The 17,518-nt window shown below is 45.3% G+C and overlaps 1 protein-coding gene and 1 non-coding gene across 3 annotated transcripts; one reads left to right on the forward strand and one right to left on the reverse strand.

Annotated features, from left to right (window-relative positions):
* Positions 1 to 382: 382 nt before the first annotated feature.
* On the reverse strand, positions 383 to 1,999 carry cox7b (cytochrome c oxidase subunit 7B). 2 transcript variants are annotated; one of them, XM_014138012.2, is made up of 3 exons: positions 1,712 to 1,999; positions 884 to 1,002; positions 383 to 638 (listed from the first exon to the last, which is right to left on the reverse strand). In XM_014138012.2, exons 1-3 carry the CDS (start codon positions 1,746 to 1,748, stop codon positions 555 to 557), a joined length of 240 nt encoding a protein of 79 aa, XP_013993487.1. In that variant the 5' UTR covers positions 1,749 to 1,999; the 3' UTR covers positions 383 to 554. The 2 variants fall into 2 exon arrangements, with proteins under 2 accessions (XP_013993487.1, XP_013993488.1); XM_014138013.2 differs by having other exon boundaries at positions 884 to 999; positions 1,712 to 1,985.
* Positions 2,000 to 2,032: 33 nt separating this feature from the next.
* trnal-caa (transfer RNA leucine (anticodon CAA)) lies at positions 2,033 to 2,143 on the forward strand. The gene is made up of 2 exons: positions 2,033 to 2,070; positions 2,098 to 2,143. It is a non-coding gene; the product is annotated as a tRNA-Leu (tRNA).
* Positions 2,144 to 17,518: the final 15,375 nt, after the last annotated feature.

The following is a 17,518-nucleotide window of genomic DNA, read 5'->3' on the forward strand; positions in this document are numbered from 1 at the left end:
CTGGGTTGGGTTGTGTTTTGGAGGACGCACGGCTCTCGACCGTCGCCTCTCGAGTCCTTATGGGAGTTGCAATGGGACAAGACTAACTACCAATTGGATACCATGAAATTGGGGAGAAAAAGGGGTGGGGGAAAAAGTCAGTAGTGACAGGACATGCATCTAAGCCTGAACCTCCTTAGAATCACAGAATGACATCCTTAAATACACGGAACATTGACAAATAAGATCTGAAAATACCTTCACATACACATCTAAACATTGAGCAGGTATTGTACATAAAGTTCTTGACTTACTTTCCTGATTCCATTTGACAAGTGAAGACCTTTCCATTTGAAAAGGTACATGAAAGGGGACACAGTGTGCTCAAGTAAAATAATCAGTCAACGTTTTTAGTTTAAATTTAATGTACATATAGGTAATGCCAGAGCGGTAACAAGCTGAAAACGAGGGTATCCATCTGTACAACCAGAATGTTTATAGGGATATCTGGGTTAAGGGTTGTGTGGTTGACTGTGGTCTATCTCCACAGGGGAAAAGGGAGCAGCCTCAGCCCATTATTCTTCTACCTCCCTCCATGGTTTAGGCTGGACCTTGCCGACTGGAGACAGATTCCATGTGATGCCGGTTTGTGTCAGTACCTGAAAACGAGGAGAGTGAGCATCACAAAACACAACTGATGTGTGTACATAGCAAGTGAATGAATACTCAAGTGAGGATTTCTGTATAAGCACTTTGTAACAACTGCTGATGTAAAAAGGGCTTTATAAATACATTTGATGTTGATGCATAACTTTTGGGGGAGGAATAATACACACAAGACTATACATTGTTCTATACCACAAGGTGTTATACAAGAAATGTGCACAAAGAGATTAAAACGTACAAATCCCCAGACAGACACACAGAACGCGAATCCTCCGATCATCAGGCCGGTGCCATACTTGGCATGGAATTCGGGGGAGTGCGTCGAACTGAGCCTCACTTGGCGGGCACCTTGTCCTGCTTTGAATATATAAAACAAAATATAGCTGCATTATTGGCGCAGGGCACAACATCCACACAGTGAGTGATTGTCATTGATTCAGAGGTTATGAGCCCTTGGTTACACCGTTTAACACAGGCGTAAAACAATTAACAGGGTTATGGAACACAAAACTTGTTAGAGCCCAGGACTTATCTTATCGAAAGAGTCGTGGGATGGAAAGTCAATGTGACTTCTCCACTGACTATCACATTGTCATGTTCGATCTTTAGTATCCGACTTTCACGTATGTATTTGTATGCTAAACTGGTGCAATAGCCAACCTAACGCCTGGCTTTGGGGATGAGGTGACGTAAGTCTAGCTAACAAGCTAGGAGGGAAGTTGACATTGGAAATGACCGTCTGATTGTTCCCCTCACTGTTAAGTTAAGCTAACAATGACAAAGTTACAGAATAAAAACAGACATGACCAATCAAGCTAAAGTTTTTTTTGTTAAATAAGTAAGCAGCTAGCCAACTAGTAGCGCTAGTTTGGCTGCTACATTCACTCAGTCAAAATTACAAGCGCTAAAGACTTGGTACCGTTAGGTAGGCTAGCGAGCTAGCTTCAGACAGCTACTGTTAGCCATGTTGCTAAGCACAGTCACACAATAATTGCTCGTTTACAGAAATGTTCAAACAAACACAAGATGAAGGATCAGATATCTATAACTTTAAACGATGTCTTACCGGAGACGTTCATCGCTGCTTTAACAAACCGAAACATGTTGGCTCAACTGGAGGTTTGTGGATACCCTTGAAGAACAAAATGGAAGAACGTTCGCGACAAAGTACCGGAAACTATTTATTAAAGCATTCCTACGCTCATGCGCATAACTAACGCTAACCGATGAGCGTTTTTTTTTAAAGGTTTTACTGTCGATTTTGGACTATGCTGTAAATGAACATTCAACAATCTATGTAGTTAATAATGCACAAAATAATAATTAACTGAAATTATTGCTGGCTCTAATTTTGAAATACCATTGTTTTCCTTCTTTTAACATCAGTGTCAGGATGGCCGAGTGGTCTAAGGCGCCAGACTCAAGGATCAGCTCCTTCCGTATGAACGGGAATTCTGGTCTCCGAATGGAGGCGTGGGTTCAAATCCCACTTCTGACATATGTTTTGTCACATTTTATAACATACAGGTCCTGTACTTACCTGATAAAATGTTTTACACACTGTAGAGAACTCGGACATTGTGACGAGTAAAGTGGTTTAAAATACTTAAGTTAAAGTACTACTTAAGCAGCTTTTTGGGGTATCTGTACTTACATTTACATTTAAGTCATTTAGCAGACACTCTTACCCAGAGCGACTTACAAATTGGTGCATTCACCTTATGATATCCAGTGGAACAACCACTTTACAATAGTGCATCTAAATCTTTTAGGGGGGGGGGTTAGAAGGATTACTTTATCCTATCCTAGGTATTCCTTAAAGAGGTGGGGTTTCAGGTGTCTCCGGAAGGTGGTGATTGACTCTGCTGTCCTGGCGTCGTGAGGAAGCTTGTTCCACCATTGGGGTGCCAGAGCAGCGAACAGTTTTGACTGGGCTGAGCGGGAACTGTGCTTCCTCAGAGGTAGGGGGGCCAGCAGGCCAGAGGTGGATGAACGCAGTGCCCTTGTTTGGGTGTAGGGCCTGATCAGAGCCTGAAGGTATGGAGGTGCCGTTCCCTTCACAGCTCCGTAGGCAATCACCATGGTCTTGTAGCGGATGCGAGCTTCAACTGGAAGCCAGTGGAGAGAGCGGAGGAGCGGGGTGACGTGAGAGAACTTGGGAAGGTTGAACACCAGACGGGCTGCGGCGTTCTGGATGAGTTGTAGGGGTTTAATGGCACAGGCAGGGAGCCCAGCCAACAGCGAGTTGCAGTAATCCAGACGGGAGATGACAAGTGCCTGGATTAGGACCTGCGCCGCTTCCTGTGTGAGGCAGGGTCGTACTCTGCGAATGTTGTAGAGCATGAACCTACAGGATCGGGTCACCGCCTTGATGTTAGTGGAGAACGACAGGGTGTTGTCCAGGATCACGCCAAGGTTCTTAGCACTCTGGGAGGAGGACACAAGGGAGTTGTCAACCGTGATGGCGAGATCATGGAACGGGCAGTCCTTCCCCGGGAGGAAGAGCAGCTCCGTCTTGCCGAGGTTCAGCTTGAGGTGGTGATCCGTCATCCACACTGATATGTCTGACAGACATGCAGAGATGCGATTCGCCGCCTGGTTATCAGAAGGGGGAAAGGCGAAGATTAATTGTGTGTTGTCTGCATAGCAATGATATGAGAGACCATGTGAGGATATGACAGAGCCAAGTGACTTGGTGTATAGCGAGAATAGGAGAGGGCCTAGAACAGAGCCCTGGGGGACACCAGTGGTGAGAGCGCATGGTGCGGAGACAGATTCTCGCCACGCCACCTGGTAGGAGCGACCTGTCAGGTAGGACGCAATCCAAGCGTGGGCCGCGCCGGAGATGCCCAACTCGGAGAGGGTGGAGAGGAGGATCTGATGGTTCACAGTATCAAAGGCAGCAGATAGGTCTAGAAGGATGAGAGCAGAGGAGAGAGAGTTAGCTTTAGCAGTGCGGAGAGCCTCCGTGACACAGAGAAGAGCAGTCTCAGTTGAATGCCCAGTCTTGAAACCTGACTGATTAGGATCAAGAAGGTCATTCTGAGAGAGATAGCAGGAGAGCTGGCCAAGGACGGCACGTTCAAGAGTTTTGGAGAGAAAAGAAAGAAGGGATACTGGTCTGTAGTTGTTGACATCGGAGGGATCGAGTGTAGGTTTTTTCAGAAGGGGTGCAACTCTCGCTCTTTTGAAGATGGAAGGGACGTAGCCAGCGGTCAAGGATGAGTTGATGAGCGAGGTGAGAAGGTCTCTGGAAATGGTCTGGAGAAGAGAGGAGGGGATAGGGTCAAGTGGGCAGGTTGTTGGGCGGCCGGCCGTCACAAGACGCGAGATTTCATCTGGAGAGAGAGGGGAGAAAGAGGTCAAAGCACAGGGTACGGCAGTGTGAGCAGGACCAGCGGTGTCGTTTGACTTAGCAAACGAGGATCGGATATCGTCAACCTTCTTTTCAAAATGGTTGACGAAGTCATCCGCAGAGAGGGAGGAGGGGGGGAGGGGAGGAGGATTCAGGAGGGAGGAGAAGGTAGCAAAGAGCTTCCTAGGGTTAGAGGCAGATGCTTGGAATTTAGAGAGGTAGAAAGTGGCTTTAGCAGCAGAGACAGAAGAGGAGAATGTAGAGAGGAGGGAGTGAAAGGATGCCAGGTCCGCAGGGGAGGCGAGTTTTCCTCCATTTCCGCTCGGCTGCCCGGAGCCCTGTTCTGTGAGCTCGTAGTGAGTCGTCGAGCCACGGAGCAGGAGGGGAGGACCGAGCCGGCCTGGAGGATAGGGGACAGAGAAAATCAAAGGATGCAGAAAGGGAGGAGAGGAGGGTTGAGGAGGCAGAATCAGGAGATAGGTTGGAGAAGGTTTGAGCAGAGGGAAGAGATGATAGGATGGAAGAGGAGAGAGTAGCGGGAGAGAGAGAGCGAAGGTTGGGACGGCGCAATACCATCCGAGTAGGGGCAGAGTGAGAAGTGTTGGATGAGAGCAAGAGGGAAAAGGATACAAGGTAGTGGTCGGAGATTTGGAGGGGAGTTGCAATGAGATTAGTGGAAGAACAGCATCTAGTAAAGATGAGGTCAAGCGTATTGCCTGCCTTGTGAGTAGGGGGGGAAGGTGAGAGGGTGAGGTCAAAAGAGGAGAGGAGTGGAAAGAAGGAGGCAGAGAGGAATGAGTCAAAGGTAGACGTGGGGAGGTTAAAGTCACCCAGAACTGTGAGAGGTGAGCCATCTTCAGGAAAGGAATTTATCAAGGCGTCAAGCTCATTGATGAACTCTCCAAGGGAACCTGTAGGGCGATAAATGATAAGGATGTTAAGCTTGAAAGGGCTGGTAACTGTGACAGCATGGAATTCAAATGAGGAGATAGACAGATGGGTCAGGGGAGAAAGAGAGAATGTCCACTTGGGAGAGATGAGGATTCCAGTGCCACCACCCCGCTGGCTCGATGCTCTAGGGGTATGCGAGAACACGTGGGCAGACGAAGAGAGAGCAGTAGGAGTAGCAGTGTTATCTGTGGTAATCCATGTTTCCGTCAGCGCCAGGAAGTCTAGGGACTGTTGGCTGCAGACCGGCAGTTCCAGAGGCTGCCGGAGACCTGGAACTCCACGTGGGTCGTGCGCGCTGGGACCACCAGGTTAGAGTGGCAGCGGCCACGCGGTGTGAAGCGTTTGTATGGCCTGTGCAGAGGGGAGAGAACAGGGATAGACAGACACATAGTTGACAAGCTACAGAAGTGTTGTTTCTTGTATTATTGTCTCTTGTGTCTTTAGAGAACTGTTTCACTTTGATATCCTTTTTCTTCTGTCCTGATTTTCTCTTTCTTTTCTTCTGTTAACTAGATATTCTTTGTTGTTCTTCGTTAGCTAGCTAGCTTCTTCCAAAAGAGTCCCTAGCAACTGCACATTTGATACTTTACTATTTATATTTTTGACAACTTTTACTTCACTACATTCCTAAAGAAAATAATGTACCTTTTACTCAAAACATTTTTCTTGACACCCAAAATGTATCGTTACTGGGGACCTGTACGGAAAAAATGTATGAAATGTATGCATTCACTACTGTAAGTCGCTCTGGATAAGAGCGTCTGCTAAATGACTAAAATGTAAATGTAATAGCAGGACTGGAAAATGATCCAATCCAGACACATGTCAAGAGAACATCCCTGGTCATCCCTACTGCCTCTGATCTGGCGGACTCACTAAACACACATGCTTCACTTGTAAATGATGTCTGAGTGTTGGAGTGTGCCCCTTGCTATCCGTAAATAAATAAAACAAATCCGTTTGGTTTGCTTAATATAAGGAATTTGAAATGACTTTTACTTTGAATACTTAGGTATATTTTATCAATTGCATTTACTTTTGACACTTATAGTGCATTCGGAAAGTATTCAGACCCCATGACTTTTTCCACATTTTGTTACTTTTCAGCCTTATTCTAAAATGGATTAAATAAATAAATAAGCAGCAATCTACATACAATATCCCATAATGACAAACTGAAAACAGTTTATTTTGTGCAAATGTATTAAAAATAAAAAAAAACAGAAATACCTTATTTACATAAGTATTCAGACCTTTTACTATGAGACTTGAAATTGAGCTCAGGTGCATCCTGTTTCTATTGATCATCCTTGAGATGTCAACTTGATTTGAGTCCACCTGTGGTAAATTCAATTGATTGGACATGATTTGGAAAGGCACACACCTCTCTATATAAGGTCCCACAGTTGACAGTGCATGTAAGAGGGCAGACGTTTGGAGAAACGATGGCTGAGAAGCTGTCCACGTTTGCTAAATTAGGATAGATAAACAACGATTATTCAATATAGCAAAGTTAATAGATTTGAACAAAGATAAATGAAACGGAGAGGAAATCTGGTGGAGGTGGTTGAGCAACACTGGGCTGTGACTGGAGCAGAGATGGAAGGAAAGGTAGGGAGGTTAGGAGTTGAGGAGTGGAAAAAGGTGGAGGTATAGTAAGAGTAAAGGTTAAGAAGAGGAAGCCTGAGGAGCCTTTGCAGGTCTTGTCAGAGGAGAGCAGTGATGAGGGAGGTTCGGGTCGCAGTGTTTTACTGAAAGAAGTGGAGTTCAAGGTGTTGGTGAAATTTAAGAATCATGGTGGAGTCACGGCGGTCAGTCTGATCGCGTTGGCTAGGGATTTGGAGAGTAAAGTTGGAGAGGTTGACTGCTAAAGTTCTTCATGATGGAAGTTTGGTGGTGGTGGTGTGTATCAATGCTAAATAGTATAAGGCACTCAAACTCAAGCAGTTATGAAATGTATGGTTGATAATAGCATGCCGGATCAATCTGGACAGAAGTGGGTGAAGGCAGTTATTACTGGAGTTCCAGAAATTGTTAACATGCAAGAAATAAAGGACCATTTGAAGGGAGGCTCTCTTATTGAGGCAAAGCGCCTCCAGATGACACGAGATGGGGAGAAAGTGGATAGCTTGTCAGTGCTACTAAACTTTGAGGATCTGTTATTGCCAAGAAAAGTTAGGTTTGGGTATATGAGTTACTAAACTCAGCAAAAAAAGAAACGTCCTCTCACTGTCAACTGTGTTTATTTTCAGAAAACGTAACGTGTAAATGTTTGTATGAACATAAGATTAAACAACTGAGACATAAACTGAACAAGTTCCACAGACATGTGACTAACAGATATGGAATGATGTGTCCCTGAACAAAGGGCTAGTCAAAATCAAAAGTAACAGTCAGTATCTGGTGTGGCCACCAGCTGCATTAAGTACTGCATCTCCTCATCATGGACTGCACCAGATTTGCCAGTTCTTTCTGTGAGATGTTACCCCAGTCTTCCACCAAGGCACCTGCGAGTTCCCGGACATTTCTGGGGGAATGGCCCTAGCCCTCACCCTCCGATCCAACAGGTCCCAGACGTGCCATGGCAGAACACTGACATTCCTGTCTTGCAGGAAATCACGCACAGAACGAGCAGTATGGCTGGTGGCATTGTCATGCTGGAGGGTCATGTCAGGATGAGCGTGCAGGAAGGGTACCACATGAGGGAGGAGGATGTCTTCCCTGTAACGCACAGCGTTGAGATTGCCTGCAATGACAACAAGCTCAGTCCGATGATGCTGTGACACACCGCCCCAGACCATGACGGACCCTCCACCTCCAAATCGATCTCGCTCCAGAGTACAGGCCTCGGTGTAATGCTCATTCCTTCAACGATAAATGCGAATCCAACCATCACCCCTGGTGAGACAAAACCGCAACTCGTCAGTGAAGAGCACTTTTTGCCAGGCCTGTCTGGTCCAGCGATGGTGGGTTTGTGCCCATAGGCGACGTTGTTGCCGGTGATGTCTGGAGAGGATCTACCTTATAATAGGCCTACAAGCCCTCAGTCCAGCCTCTCTCAGCCTATTGCGGACAGTCTGAGCACTGATGGAGGGATTGAGCGTTCCTGGTGCGTTGAGCGTTCCTTCACGCAGATGAGCAGGGACCCTGGGCATCTTTCTTTTGGGGGTTTTCAGAGTCAGTAGAAAGGCCTCTTTAGTGTCCTAAGTTTTAATAACTGTGACCTTAATTGCTCACCGTCTGTAAGCTGTTAGTGTCTTAATGACTGTTCCACAGGCGCATGTCCATTAATTGTTTATGGGTCATTGAACAAGCATGGGAAACGATGTTTAAACCCTTTACAATGAAGATCTGTGAAGTTCTTTGGATTTTTACGAATTATCTTTGAAAGACAGGGTCTTGAAAAGGGATTTTTCATTTTTTGCTGAGTTTGTGCGAGCATATGTTCCGAAACCATTGAATTGCTATAAATGTTTGCCCAAAGGTTTTGGCATGTGGTGTGTAAAGACAAAAGGAGATGTACGAAGTGTGGGGGAGAACATGTATGTGGAGATGGGGTTCAGTTAAAGTACTGTAACTGTGTTGGCACCCATAGTGTAGTGTATGGGGGTTGTTCAGTGATGAAAAGACAGGTTGAAGTGCAGCAGGTGAGGTGTGAGCGTAACATCTTGTATGCAGAAGCAGTGAAGGTAGTTCACGCAGAAACAATCGAGGCACCTAGGAGAGCACGTATTCCAGGGCAGATTGAGATGCAGGTTGGGCGTGATGGAGGGAGCAGAATGGGGGAGAACACAAGACTGGTAGGAGACATGAGGAAGGTTGTTACATTTGTGACATCAGCAATCAGCACAGAAATTACAATCGAGGACTAAGAAGATAAAGATATTTTGGGATTACAGTACTGACATGGGAAAATGTACAGGATGACCTCAATAAGATTGAGAATCAGTCCAGCCTGTGACGTGGTGAGGTTGGACGCAGGTGCAGAGAAGAGACCAGATGAGGAATCAGTGGTTAAGGATTAACATAATACTTTACTGAGAAACGGTAGCTGCAGGATCACAGTGCACTTGAAAAACAACAAACACTAAGTACTGCCACCATACTCAGGAAATGACCGCACATGGTAAACAATTCAAGCTTCTGCAAAGAACAACAGAAAACACACCACTTTTAACAGGGAAATCATAATGAGTAAATAGGACACACCTGAGTGTCGTTAATGTCTCTAGGACGGTCTCTGACGCCCTTTGGTGACAGGTGGAACCATGACACAGCCAGGAAACATGTATTGGTTCATTTGCATTATGGTGTTAATCCTTTAATGGAATGCCAGACGTTTGATGGCTAATGGGCAAGAGTTCAAACAGTTTCTTGAGGAGTTACCAGCCAAACCTGATGTGATACGTCTCCAGGAGACATGGCTAAAGCCTACTCTAGATTTTGTATTACAAGGTTATGTTGCAGTCCGTAGAGATAGGGTGGCAGCATGAGGAGGAGGGTGTGCTACCTTTATAAAGCGGGCGATCCCATATAGGTGTGTGGGAGAGGGAGTGGAGCAGGAGTATGTAGTGGTAGAGGTGTGGCTGGCAGGGGGGATATGGTAATAGTGAACCTTTACAACTCATGTAAGAGACTAGAGGTGCTGGCCCTTGGGAATGTAGAAGGTCAAGATAGGAGACTGGTAATGTGGTGTGGGGATTTGAATGCTCATAGTTCACTATGGGGAGGGTCATGGACTGATGTAAACGGACAAGTGTTGGAGGAACTACTGGATGAGAAAGGGCTTGTGAGTCTTAATGACGGCCGGGGAACCAGGATTGACGGAGTAACTGGAAATGAATCTGCTCTGGATCTTACTTTTATCTCAAGTTCAATGGCAGGCAGATGTAGATTCCTCCAATACCTCCCAACTACAGAGGGCAGTGATCACTATCCTATCATGTGTACTGTAGGAATGAGGGTGGAAGTTTCAGTAGGAAATGGATTGAGGAGATGGATTTTTGGGAAAGCGGAGTGGCGTCAGTTTCAGGAGTTGAGTGAACAGGAGCTGTCTCAGGTCAATGATGGAATAAGAGGAGCAATAGTAGGGGCCTCAAGGCAGGTGATTCCTATGGGTACAGGGGAGAAAGAGTAACGCAATCCCCTGGTGAAGAGTGTAGGAACAGCGCTTTCAGAATGTTGAAAAGGTCCCATAATTACCAGCACCTGATTCAGTATAAACAAGCACAAGCAGTATTAAGGAGGATCATTAGGACAGCTAAGAGGGAGTATTGTCGCCGGTTCTGTGGAAACATAGGAAGGATCACTCCTGTGGGAGAAGTACGTGGGATTATTAAGAGGATGAGTGGGGTCAGACGAGATTGGGATCTCCCTGTGCTGAAAAGTGGGGAGATTGTTGCAGTGAGAGATACTGAGAAGGCAGAGATGTTAGCCCAGGCATTTGTGAAGGTGCACAGCTCAAATAATCTGACAGAAGAGGGGCTACGTTGTGGATCAGAGAGAGATGGTCGGGGATACATTGAATGGCCCTTTTGCTTTGGCTGAGATGAAGAGAGAATTAGCTAAAGCTGGGGTAACATCTCCTGGGAAGGATGAAATGTGTTACATCATGATGGCTCATCTCAGTGACAATGCAATGGGGAAAGTATTGGGCCTTTTCAATAAGGGGTGGCAGGAAGGGAAACTGCCTGGAAGTTGGAAGCAGGCGGTAGAGATGCCAATACATAAACCTGGGAAAAACCCTAATACTCCTTCAAGCTATAGGCCGATAGCGTTGACATCTCATGTATGTCAATTTATGGAAGGGATGATAATGGAAAGGCTGACTTACTTTCTGGAGAGTAGAGGACTGTCACCTGTGACTTTTTATTTTATTTATTTTAATTTAATTTATTTCACCTTTATTTAACCAGGTAGGCAAGTTGAGAACAAGTTTTCATTTACAATTGCGACCTGGCCAAGATAAAGCAAAGCAGTTCGACACATACAACAACACAGAGTTACACCTGGAGTAAAACAAAACATACAGTCAATAATACAGTAGGAAAATAAGTCTATATACAATGTGAGCAAATGAGGTGAGATAAGGGAGGTAAAGGCAAAAAAGGCCATGGTGGCAAAATAAATACAATATGGCAAGTAAAACACGAATGGTAGATTTGTAGTGGAAGAAAGTGCAAAGTAGAAATATAAATAATGGGGTGCAAAGGAGCAAAATAAATAAATAAATACAGTAGGGGAAGAGGTAGTTGTTCGGGCTAAATTATAGATGGGCTATCTACAGGTGCAGTGATCTGTGAGCTGCTCTGACAGCTGGTGCTTAAAGCTAGTGAGGGAGATAAGTGTTTCCAGTTTCAGAGATTTTTGTAGTTCGTTCCAGTCATTGGCAGCAGAGAACTGGAAGGAGAGATGGCCAAAGGAGGAATTGGCTTTGGGGGTGACCAGAGAGATATACCTTCTGGAGCGCATGCTACAGGTGGGTGCTGCTATGGTGACCAGTGAGCGGAGATAAGGGGGGACTTTACCTAGCAGGGTCTTGTAGATGACCTAGAGCCAGTGGGTTTGGCGACGAGTATGAAGCGACGAGTATGAAGCTCAGTTGGTAGAGCATGGTGTTTGCAACGCCAGGGTTGTGGGTTCGATTCCCACGGGGGGCCAAGTACGAAGAAGAAAAAAAAATGTATGAAATGAAAATGAAATGTATGCATTCACTACTGTAAGTCGCTCTGGATAAGAGCGTCTGCTAAAATGACTAAAATGTAAAATGTAAATGTAAGCGAGGGCCAGCCAACGAGAGCGTACAGGTCGCAGTGGTGGGTAGTGTATGGGGCTTTGGTGACAAAACGTATGGCACTGTGATAGACTGCATCCAGTTCATTGAGTAGGGTATTGGAGGCTATTTTGTAAATGACATCGCCGAAGTCGAGGATCGGTAGGATGGTCAGTTTTACGAGGGTATGTTTGGCAGCATGAGTGAAGTATGCTTTGTTGCGAAATAGGAAGCCAATTCTAGATTTAACTTTGGATGGGAGATGTTTGATGTGAGTCTGGAAGGAGAGTTTACAGTCTAACCAGACACCTAGGTATTTGTAGTTGTCCACATATTCTAAGTCAGAACCGTCCAGAGTAGTGATGCTGGACGGGCGGGCAGGTGCAGGCAGCGATCGGTTGAAGAGCATGCATTTAGTTTTACTTGTATTTAAGAGCAGTTGGAGGCCACGGAAGGAGAGTTGTATGGCATTGAAGCTCGTCTGGAGGGTTGTTAACACAGTGTCCAAAGAAGGGCCAGAAGTATACAGAATGGTGTCGTCTGCGTAGAGGTGGATCAGAGACTCACCAGCAGCAAGAGCGACATCATTGATGTATACAGAGAAATGAGTTGGCCCAAGAATTGAACCCTGTGGCACCCCCATAGAGACTACCAGAGGCCCGGACAACAGGCCCTCCGATTTGACACATTGAACTCTATCAGAGAAGTAGTTGGTGAACCAGGTGAGGCAATCATTTGAGAAACCAAGGCTATTGAGTCTACTGATGAGGATGTGGTGATTGACAGAGTCGAAAGCCTTGGCCAGGTCAATGAATACGGCAGCACAGTATTGTTTCTTATCGATGGCGGTTACGATATCGTTTAGGACCTTGAGCGTGGCTGAGGTGCACCCATGACCAGCTCTGAAACCAGATTGCATAGCGGAGAAGGTACGGTGGGATTCGAAATGGTCGGTAATCTGTTTGTTTTCCGTGGCTTTCGAAGACCTTAGAAAGGCAGGGTAGGATAGATATAGGTCTGTAGCAGTTTGGGTCAAGAGTGTCCCCCCCTTTGAAGAGGGATGACAGCAGCTGCTTTCCAATCTTTGGGAATCTCAGACGACACAAAAGAGAGGTTGAACAGGCTAGTAATAGGGGTTGCAACAGTTCCGGAAAGAATGGGTCCAAATTGTCTAGCCCGGCTGATTTGTAGGGGTCCAGATTTTGCAGCTCTTTCAGAACATCAGCTGACTGGATTTGGGAGAAGGAGAAATGGGGAAGGCTTGGGCGAGTAGCTGTGGGGAGTGCAGTGCTGTTGACCGCGGTAGGGGTAGCCAGGTGGAAAGCTTGGCCATCCGTAGAAAAATGCTTATTAAAATTTTCAATTATAGTGGATTTATCGGTGGTGACAGAGTTTCCTATCCTCAGTGCAGTGGGCAGCTGGGAGGAGGTGTTCTTATTGTCCATGGACTTTACAGTGTCCCAGAACTTTTTTGAGTTTGTGTTGCAGGAAGCAAATTTCTGCTTGAAAAAGCTAGCCTTGGCTTTTCTAACTGCCTGTGTATATTGGTTTCTAACTTCCCTGAAAAGTTGCATATCACGGGGGCTGTTCGATGCTAATGCAGAACGCCACAGGATGTTTTTGTATTGGTTAATGGCAGTCAGGTCTGGAGAGAACCAAGGGCTATATCTGTTCCTGGTTCTAAATGGGGCATGCTTATTTAAGATGGTGAGGAAGGCATTTTTTCTGACTTGAGTCAGTCATACGTAAGGCACAGGCAAATAAGGTGGTGGTGGTAGCCGTTTTCTTTCATGTAGGAAGGCTTTTGATATGATGTGGAAGGAAGGCCTCCCTATCAAGCTGGATAACTTGAGGGTTGGAGGAAGGGTTTTTAACTGGATAAAGGATTTTCTTTTTGGTCGATCAATATAAGAGAGGGTGGGGAGCTCTATGTCAGAAAGCTATGAGCTAGATAATGGTACCCCCCCAAGGAAGTGTCATTAGTCCTTTGTTGTTCTCCATTATGATTGACAATGTATTCTCTCAGGTGAGACCTGATATTGGGAGGTCATTGTTTGTGGATGATGGAGCGCTGTGGGAGGGAGAAATGTTACCCATACAGCCATAAGAGTTCAAGAAGCGATTAATGAAGTTGAGCAGTGGTCCCTCAGGTGGGGCTTAAAGTTTTCAGTTGAGAAAACACAGACTGTGTTTTTTTCTAGAAGGAAGGTTGGGGAGGAAATATACTTGAAGTTGTATGGAAGGAATCAGGAGAGGGTGGGAATGTTTATGTTCCCTGGGGTCAGGTTTAACACTTGAATGACATGGGCGGAGCATATTAACAGAGTAGTTGTCAATGGAAATACAATTTTGAATGTGATGCGTTGCTTGTCAAGAATGGAGTGCTGGGCAGATAGAATGACATTGAAAATTATATATATATATATATATATATATATATATTAGAGCTGTTAAGGTCATCAATGGATTCTGGAAGTATAGCAGATGGATAAGCCGCTCAGACATCTTTATAAAAGCTCGATGTTATCCAGTCCCAAGCCCTAAGAATATGTTTTGGAGCACTCATGGCCTCCCGGTGGCAGTGATGCAGGTAGACATAAGGTTACACATCCTACAAAAAAGGTACTCCTAGAGTGCTGGGAACATGAACAAAATCTGAAATCAAGCTTTGAGTAGGCAATTGCGTGGCGAGAGAGATGGGGTTGTTTGGGAGGGAGTTTAGTCTCTCTATGGTTCTTCCTGCTATCCCACCTTGGTTTCTCCCTCAGCCAGTGATAGATCTAGGGTTGCTTGAGAGGGTAAGAACTGTTGAGGAAGGAGTAGATTCAGTTGTAAGTGAACATTTAAGAACACAATACTATGCTTTCTTAAACATATTCACAGATGGAACTAAGGACCCTAAAACAGGGAGGACAGGAGCAGCTTTTAGTGTTCCTGAGTTTAAGGTGGCAGTGACGAAAAGAGCTACGGATCATTTATCTGTTTACATAATGGAGTTGTTGGACATAATATTGGCTGCAGAGTGGGTGGAGGAGGTGAGGCCAAACAGGGTATCATCTGTTCTGACTCCTGTGCAGCACTAATGAGCTTAAATTCATGTGTGTCTCAGAGCAGACAGGATGTATTGTATGTGGTTTTGCAGTGTTTGTATAGGATGAAAAAGATGGCTCATGTGGGAGTAGAGGGGAATGAGGAGGTGGATGTTATCACCAAGCAGGCTCTTAAACATCCTAATGTTGAGAAGGGAATTGTCAATCAGTAAAGCAGAGGCCAAGGGATTAATAAGAACAGTAGTTAAAAATAAGTGGCAAGAGTTGTGGAACAGGGAGAGTAAGGGAAGACACCTGTATAAGATCCAGGAAAAGGTGGGGGCAGGGAGGTCCTCAGGCTGAGAGAGAAGGGAGGAAAGGGTATTCACAAGGCTGAGACTGGGACACACAAGGCTAAATAGTACATTGAAAGTGGTGGGGAAACATTTGACTGGGAGGTGTGATCTGTGATCATTGTCAGGAGGAGATGGAGACAGTGGAGGATGTTCTACTTCAGTGCCAGAAATATGTGAGAGAAACGGAGCGATTGTTATTAGATTTGAGGAGTAATGGGGTTGAAGAGCCAGGATTACGTGAACTGCTGGGGAAATCTTCAGGGGATGTAGTATTTAATTATGGAGACCTTCACTGTCTCTAGTCCACACTCCAGTCCAGTTGGTGGCGGTAATGCACCTTAAAGTTGGTTGCCAACAGCTGTATAAAATCCACAGAAGAACAAGAAGTGCATGTTAGAGCAAAAACCAAGCCATGAGGTTGAAGGAATTGTGTCGAGGCACAGATCTGGGGAAGGGTACCAAAAAATGTCTGCAGCTTTGATGGTTCCCAAGAACACAGTGGCCTCCATCGTTCTTATATGGAAGAAGTTTGGAACCACCAAGACTTTTCCTTGAGCTGGCTGCCCGGACAAACTGAGCAATTGGGGGAGAAGGGCCTTAGTCGGGGAGGTGACCAAGAACCCAATGGTCACTCTGACAGAGCTCCAGAGTTCCTCTGTGGAGATGGGATAAACTTCCAGAAGGACAATTATCTCTGCAGCACTCCACCAATCAGGCCTTTATGGTAGTGGCCAGATGGAAGCCTCTCCTAATTAAAAGGCACATGACAGCCCCCTTGGAGTTTGCCAAAGGGCACCTAAAGACTCTCAGAACATGAGAAACAAGATTGTCTGGTCTGATGAAAGCAAGATTGAACTCCTTACGGTGAAGCATGGTGGTGGCAGCTGTGGGGATGTTTTTCAGTTCCAGGGACTGGGAGATTAGTTAGGATCGAGGGAAAGATGAACGCAGCAAAGTACAGAGAGATCCTTGACGAAAACCTGGTCCAGAGCACTCAGGACCTCAGACTGGGGGCGAACCCGATCGAACATCTCTGGAGACCTGAAAATAGTTGTGCAGCGACGCTCCCCGTCCAACCTGACAAAGCTTGAGAGGATTTGCAGAGAATAATGGGAGAAGCTCCCCAAATACAGGTGTGCCAAGCCTGTAGCGTCATACCCAAGAAGACTTATTTATTTATTTTATTTTATTTTTTATTTTATTTTTACAGGGACAGTGCACATTAATCGACGTTTCAGTAAAAGTGCCGGTTTTAGCCAGCCGGCTAATTTTCAACCGCAGTCCCTGGGCAGGTTATTAAAAACAATTACAATATAGACAATCATTGAACAGTGAGCACACGCAGAGTAACATAGGACAAGCAAGACATAGCATACAGACAGAGCAACATAGAACAAGCAAGACATAGCATACAGACAGAGCAACATAGAACAAAAAGAAACAAGACAAAATCCATAAAAACAACAAAGTGTTTCCACACCTCACAAGCTACAGACAACAGACAACATGGAAAGCGGCAATACACAGCTAGGGATTGTGTTCACAAATCTGATTGACCTTTAGCCATGTCTTCATGCATTTTGTGAAAGTGTGATATGTGGTGCAGTTATGTGTGTCTGATGGCAGTGTATTCCAGACATGGGACAGAGAAAGCGGATTTACTAAAGGTGCTTTTCCTTAAGGGAACTATACAGTCACCTCTCATGGCAGACCTTGTGGATCTGCTGCCATATGTTTGGGTTTTCTGTTTAACAAAAATACTGAGTGGAGGGGGAGCCAGGCCATTTAGGATCTTGAATACAAAACATGCGTCCATGTATTGCACAAGATTTTCCCAACTCAGGAGCTCATGCTTTCTGAGGATGTAACAGTGATGATGGCTATTGGGCTTCCTATCGAGCACTTTGAGAGCCTGTTTGTAGACAGACTGAATAGGTTTTAATGTTGTATAGCAAGCTTGGGCCCAACTAGTCAAGCAGTATGTTAAGTGGGGGAGTATCATCGATTTGAAGTACAGTCTTGCTACCTCTGTGGTCAAACAATTTTGTATAAATCGGAAATTAGCTAGGTTGAATTTGGTTATTTGAATGACCTTTTTCACATGCTTTTTAAAAGAGAGGTTGGAATCAAGTATGATGCCAAGGTACTTAAAATCAGATACCACCTGGAGCTTCTCCCCTGACACATAGACATCTGGCTCAGTAGCATCTGTTGCCCTCTTTGTGAAGAACATGCAAACAGTTTTTTTCACATTGAGATGCAAACACGAGTCACTGAGCCACTTTGTAACCTGGACCATTACAGTAGTGAGTTCTTGTGCAGCTTGTTGTTTGCTCTTTGCATGCACATATATCACTGTATCATCTGCATACATTTGAACTTCAGACCCAGCGCAGACAGAAGGCAGATC

Source organism: Salmo salar, chromosome ssa13 (assembly GCF_905237065.1).
Source record: "Salmo salar chromosome ssa13, Ssal_v3.1, whole genome shotgun sequence".
Lineage (NCBI taxonomy): Eukaryota > Metazoa > Chordata > Actinopteri > Salmoniformes > Salmonidae > Salmo > Salmo salar.

Excerpts from the sequence above, each read along its gene's own strand:
- cox7b (XM_014138012.2), bottom strand. The coding sequence starts at position 1,748 with ATGTTTCGGTTTGTTAAAGCAGCGATGAACGTCTCCG. Across the intron at positions 1,003-1,711 it reads AGCAGCGATGAACGTCTCCG|CAGGACAAGGTGCCCGCCAA; the intron begins GTAAGACATCGT and ends ATATATTCAAAG. Across the intron at positions 639-883 it reads GTGTGTCTGTCTGGGGATTT|GTACTGACACAAACCGGCAT; the intron begins GTACGTTTTAAT and ends CCTCGTTTTCAG.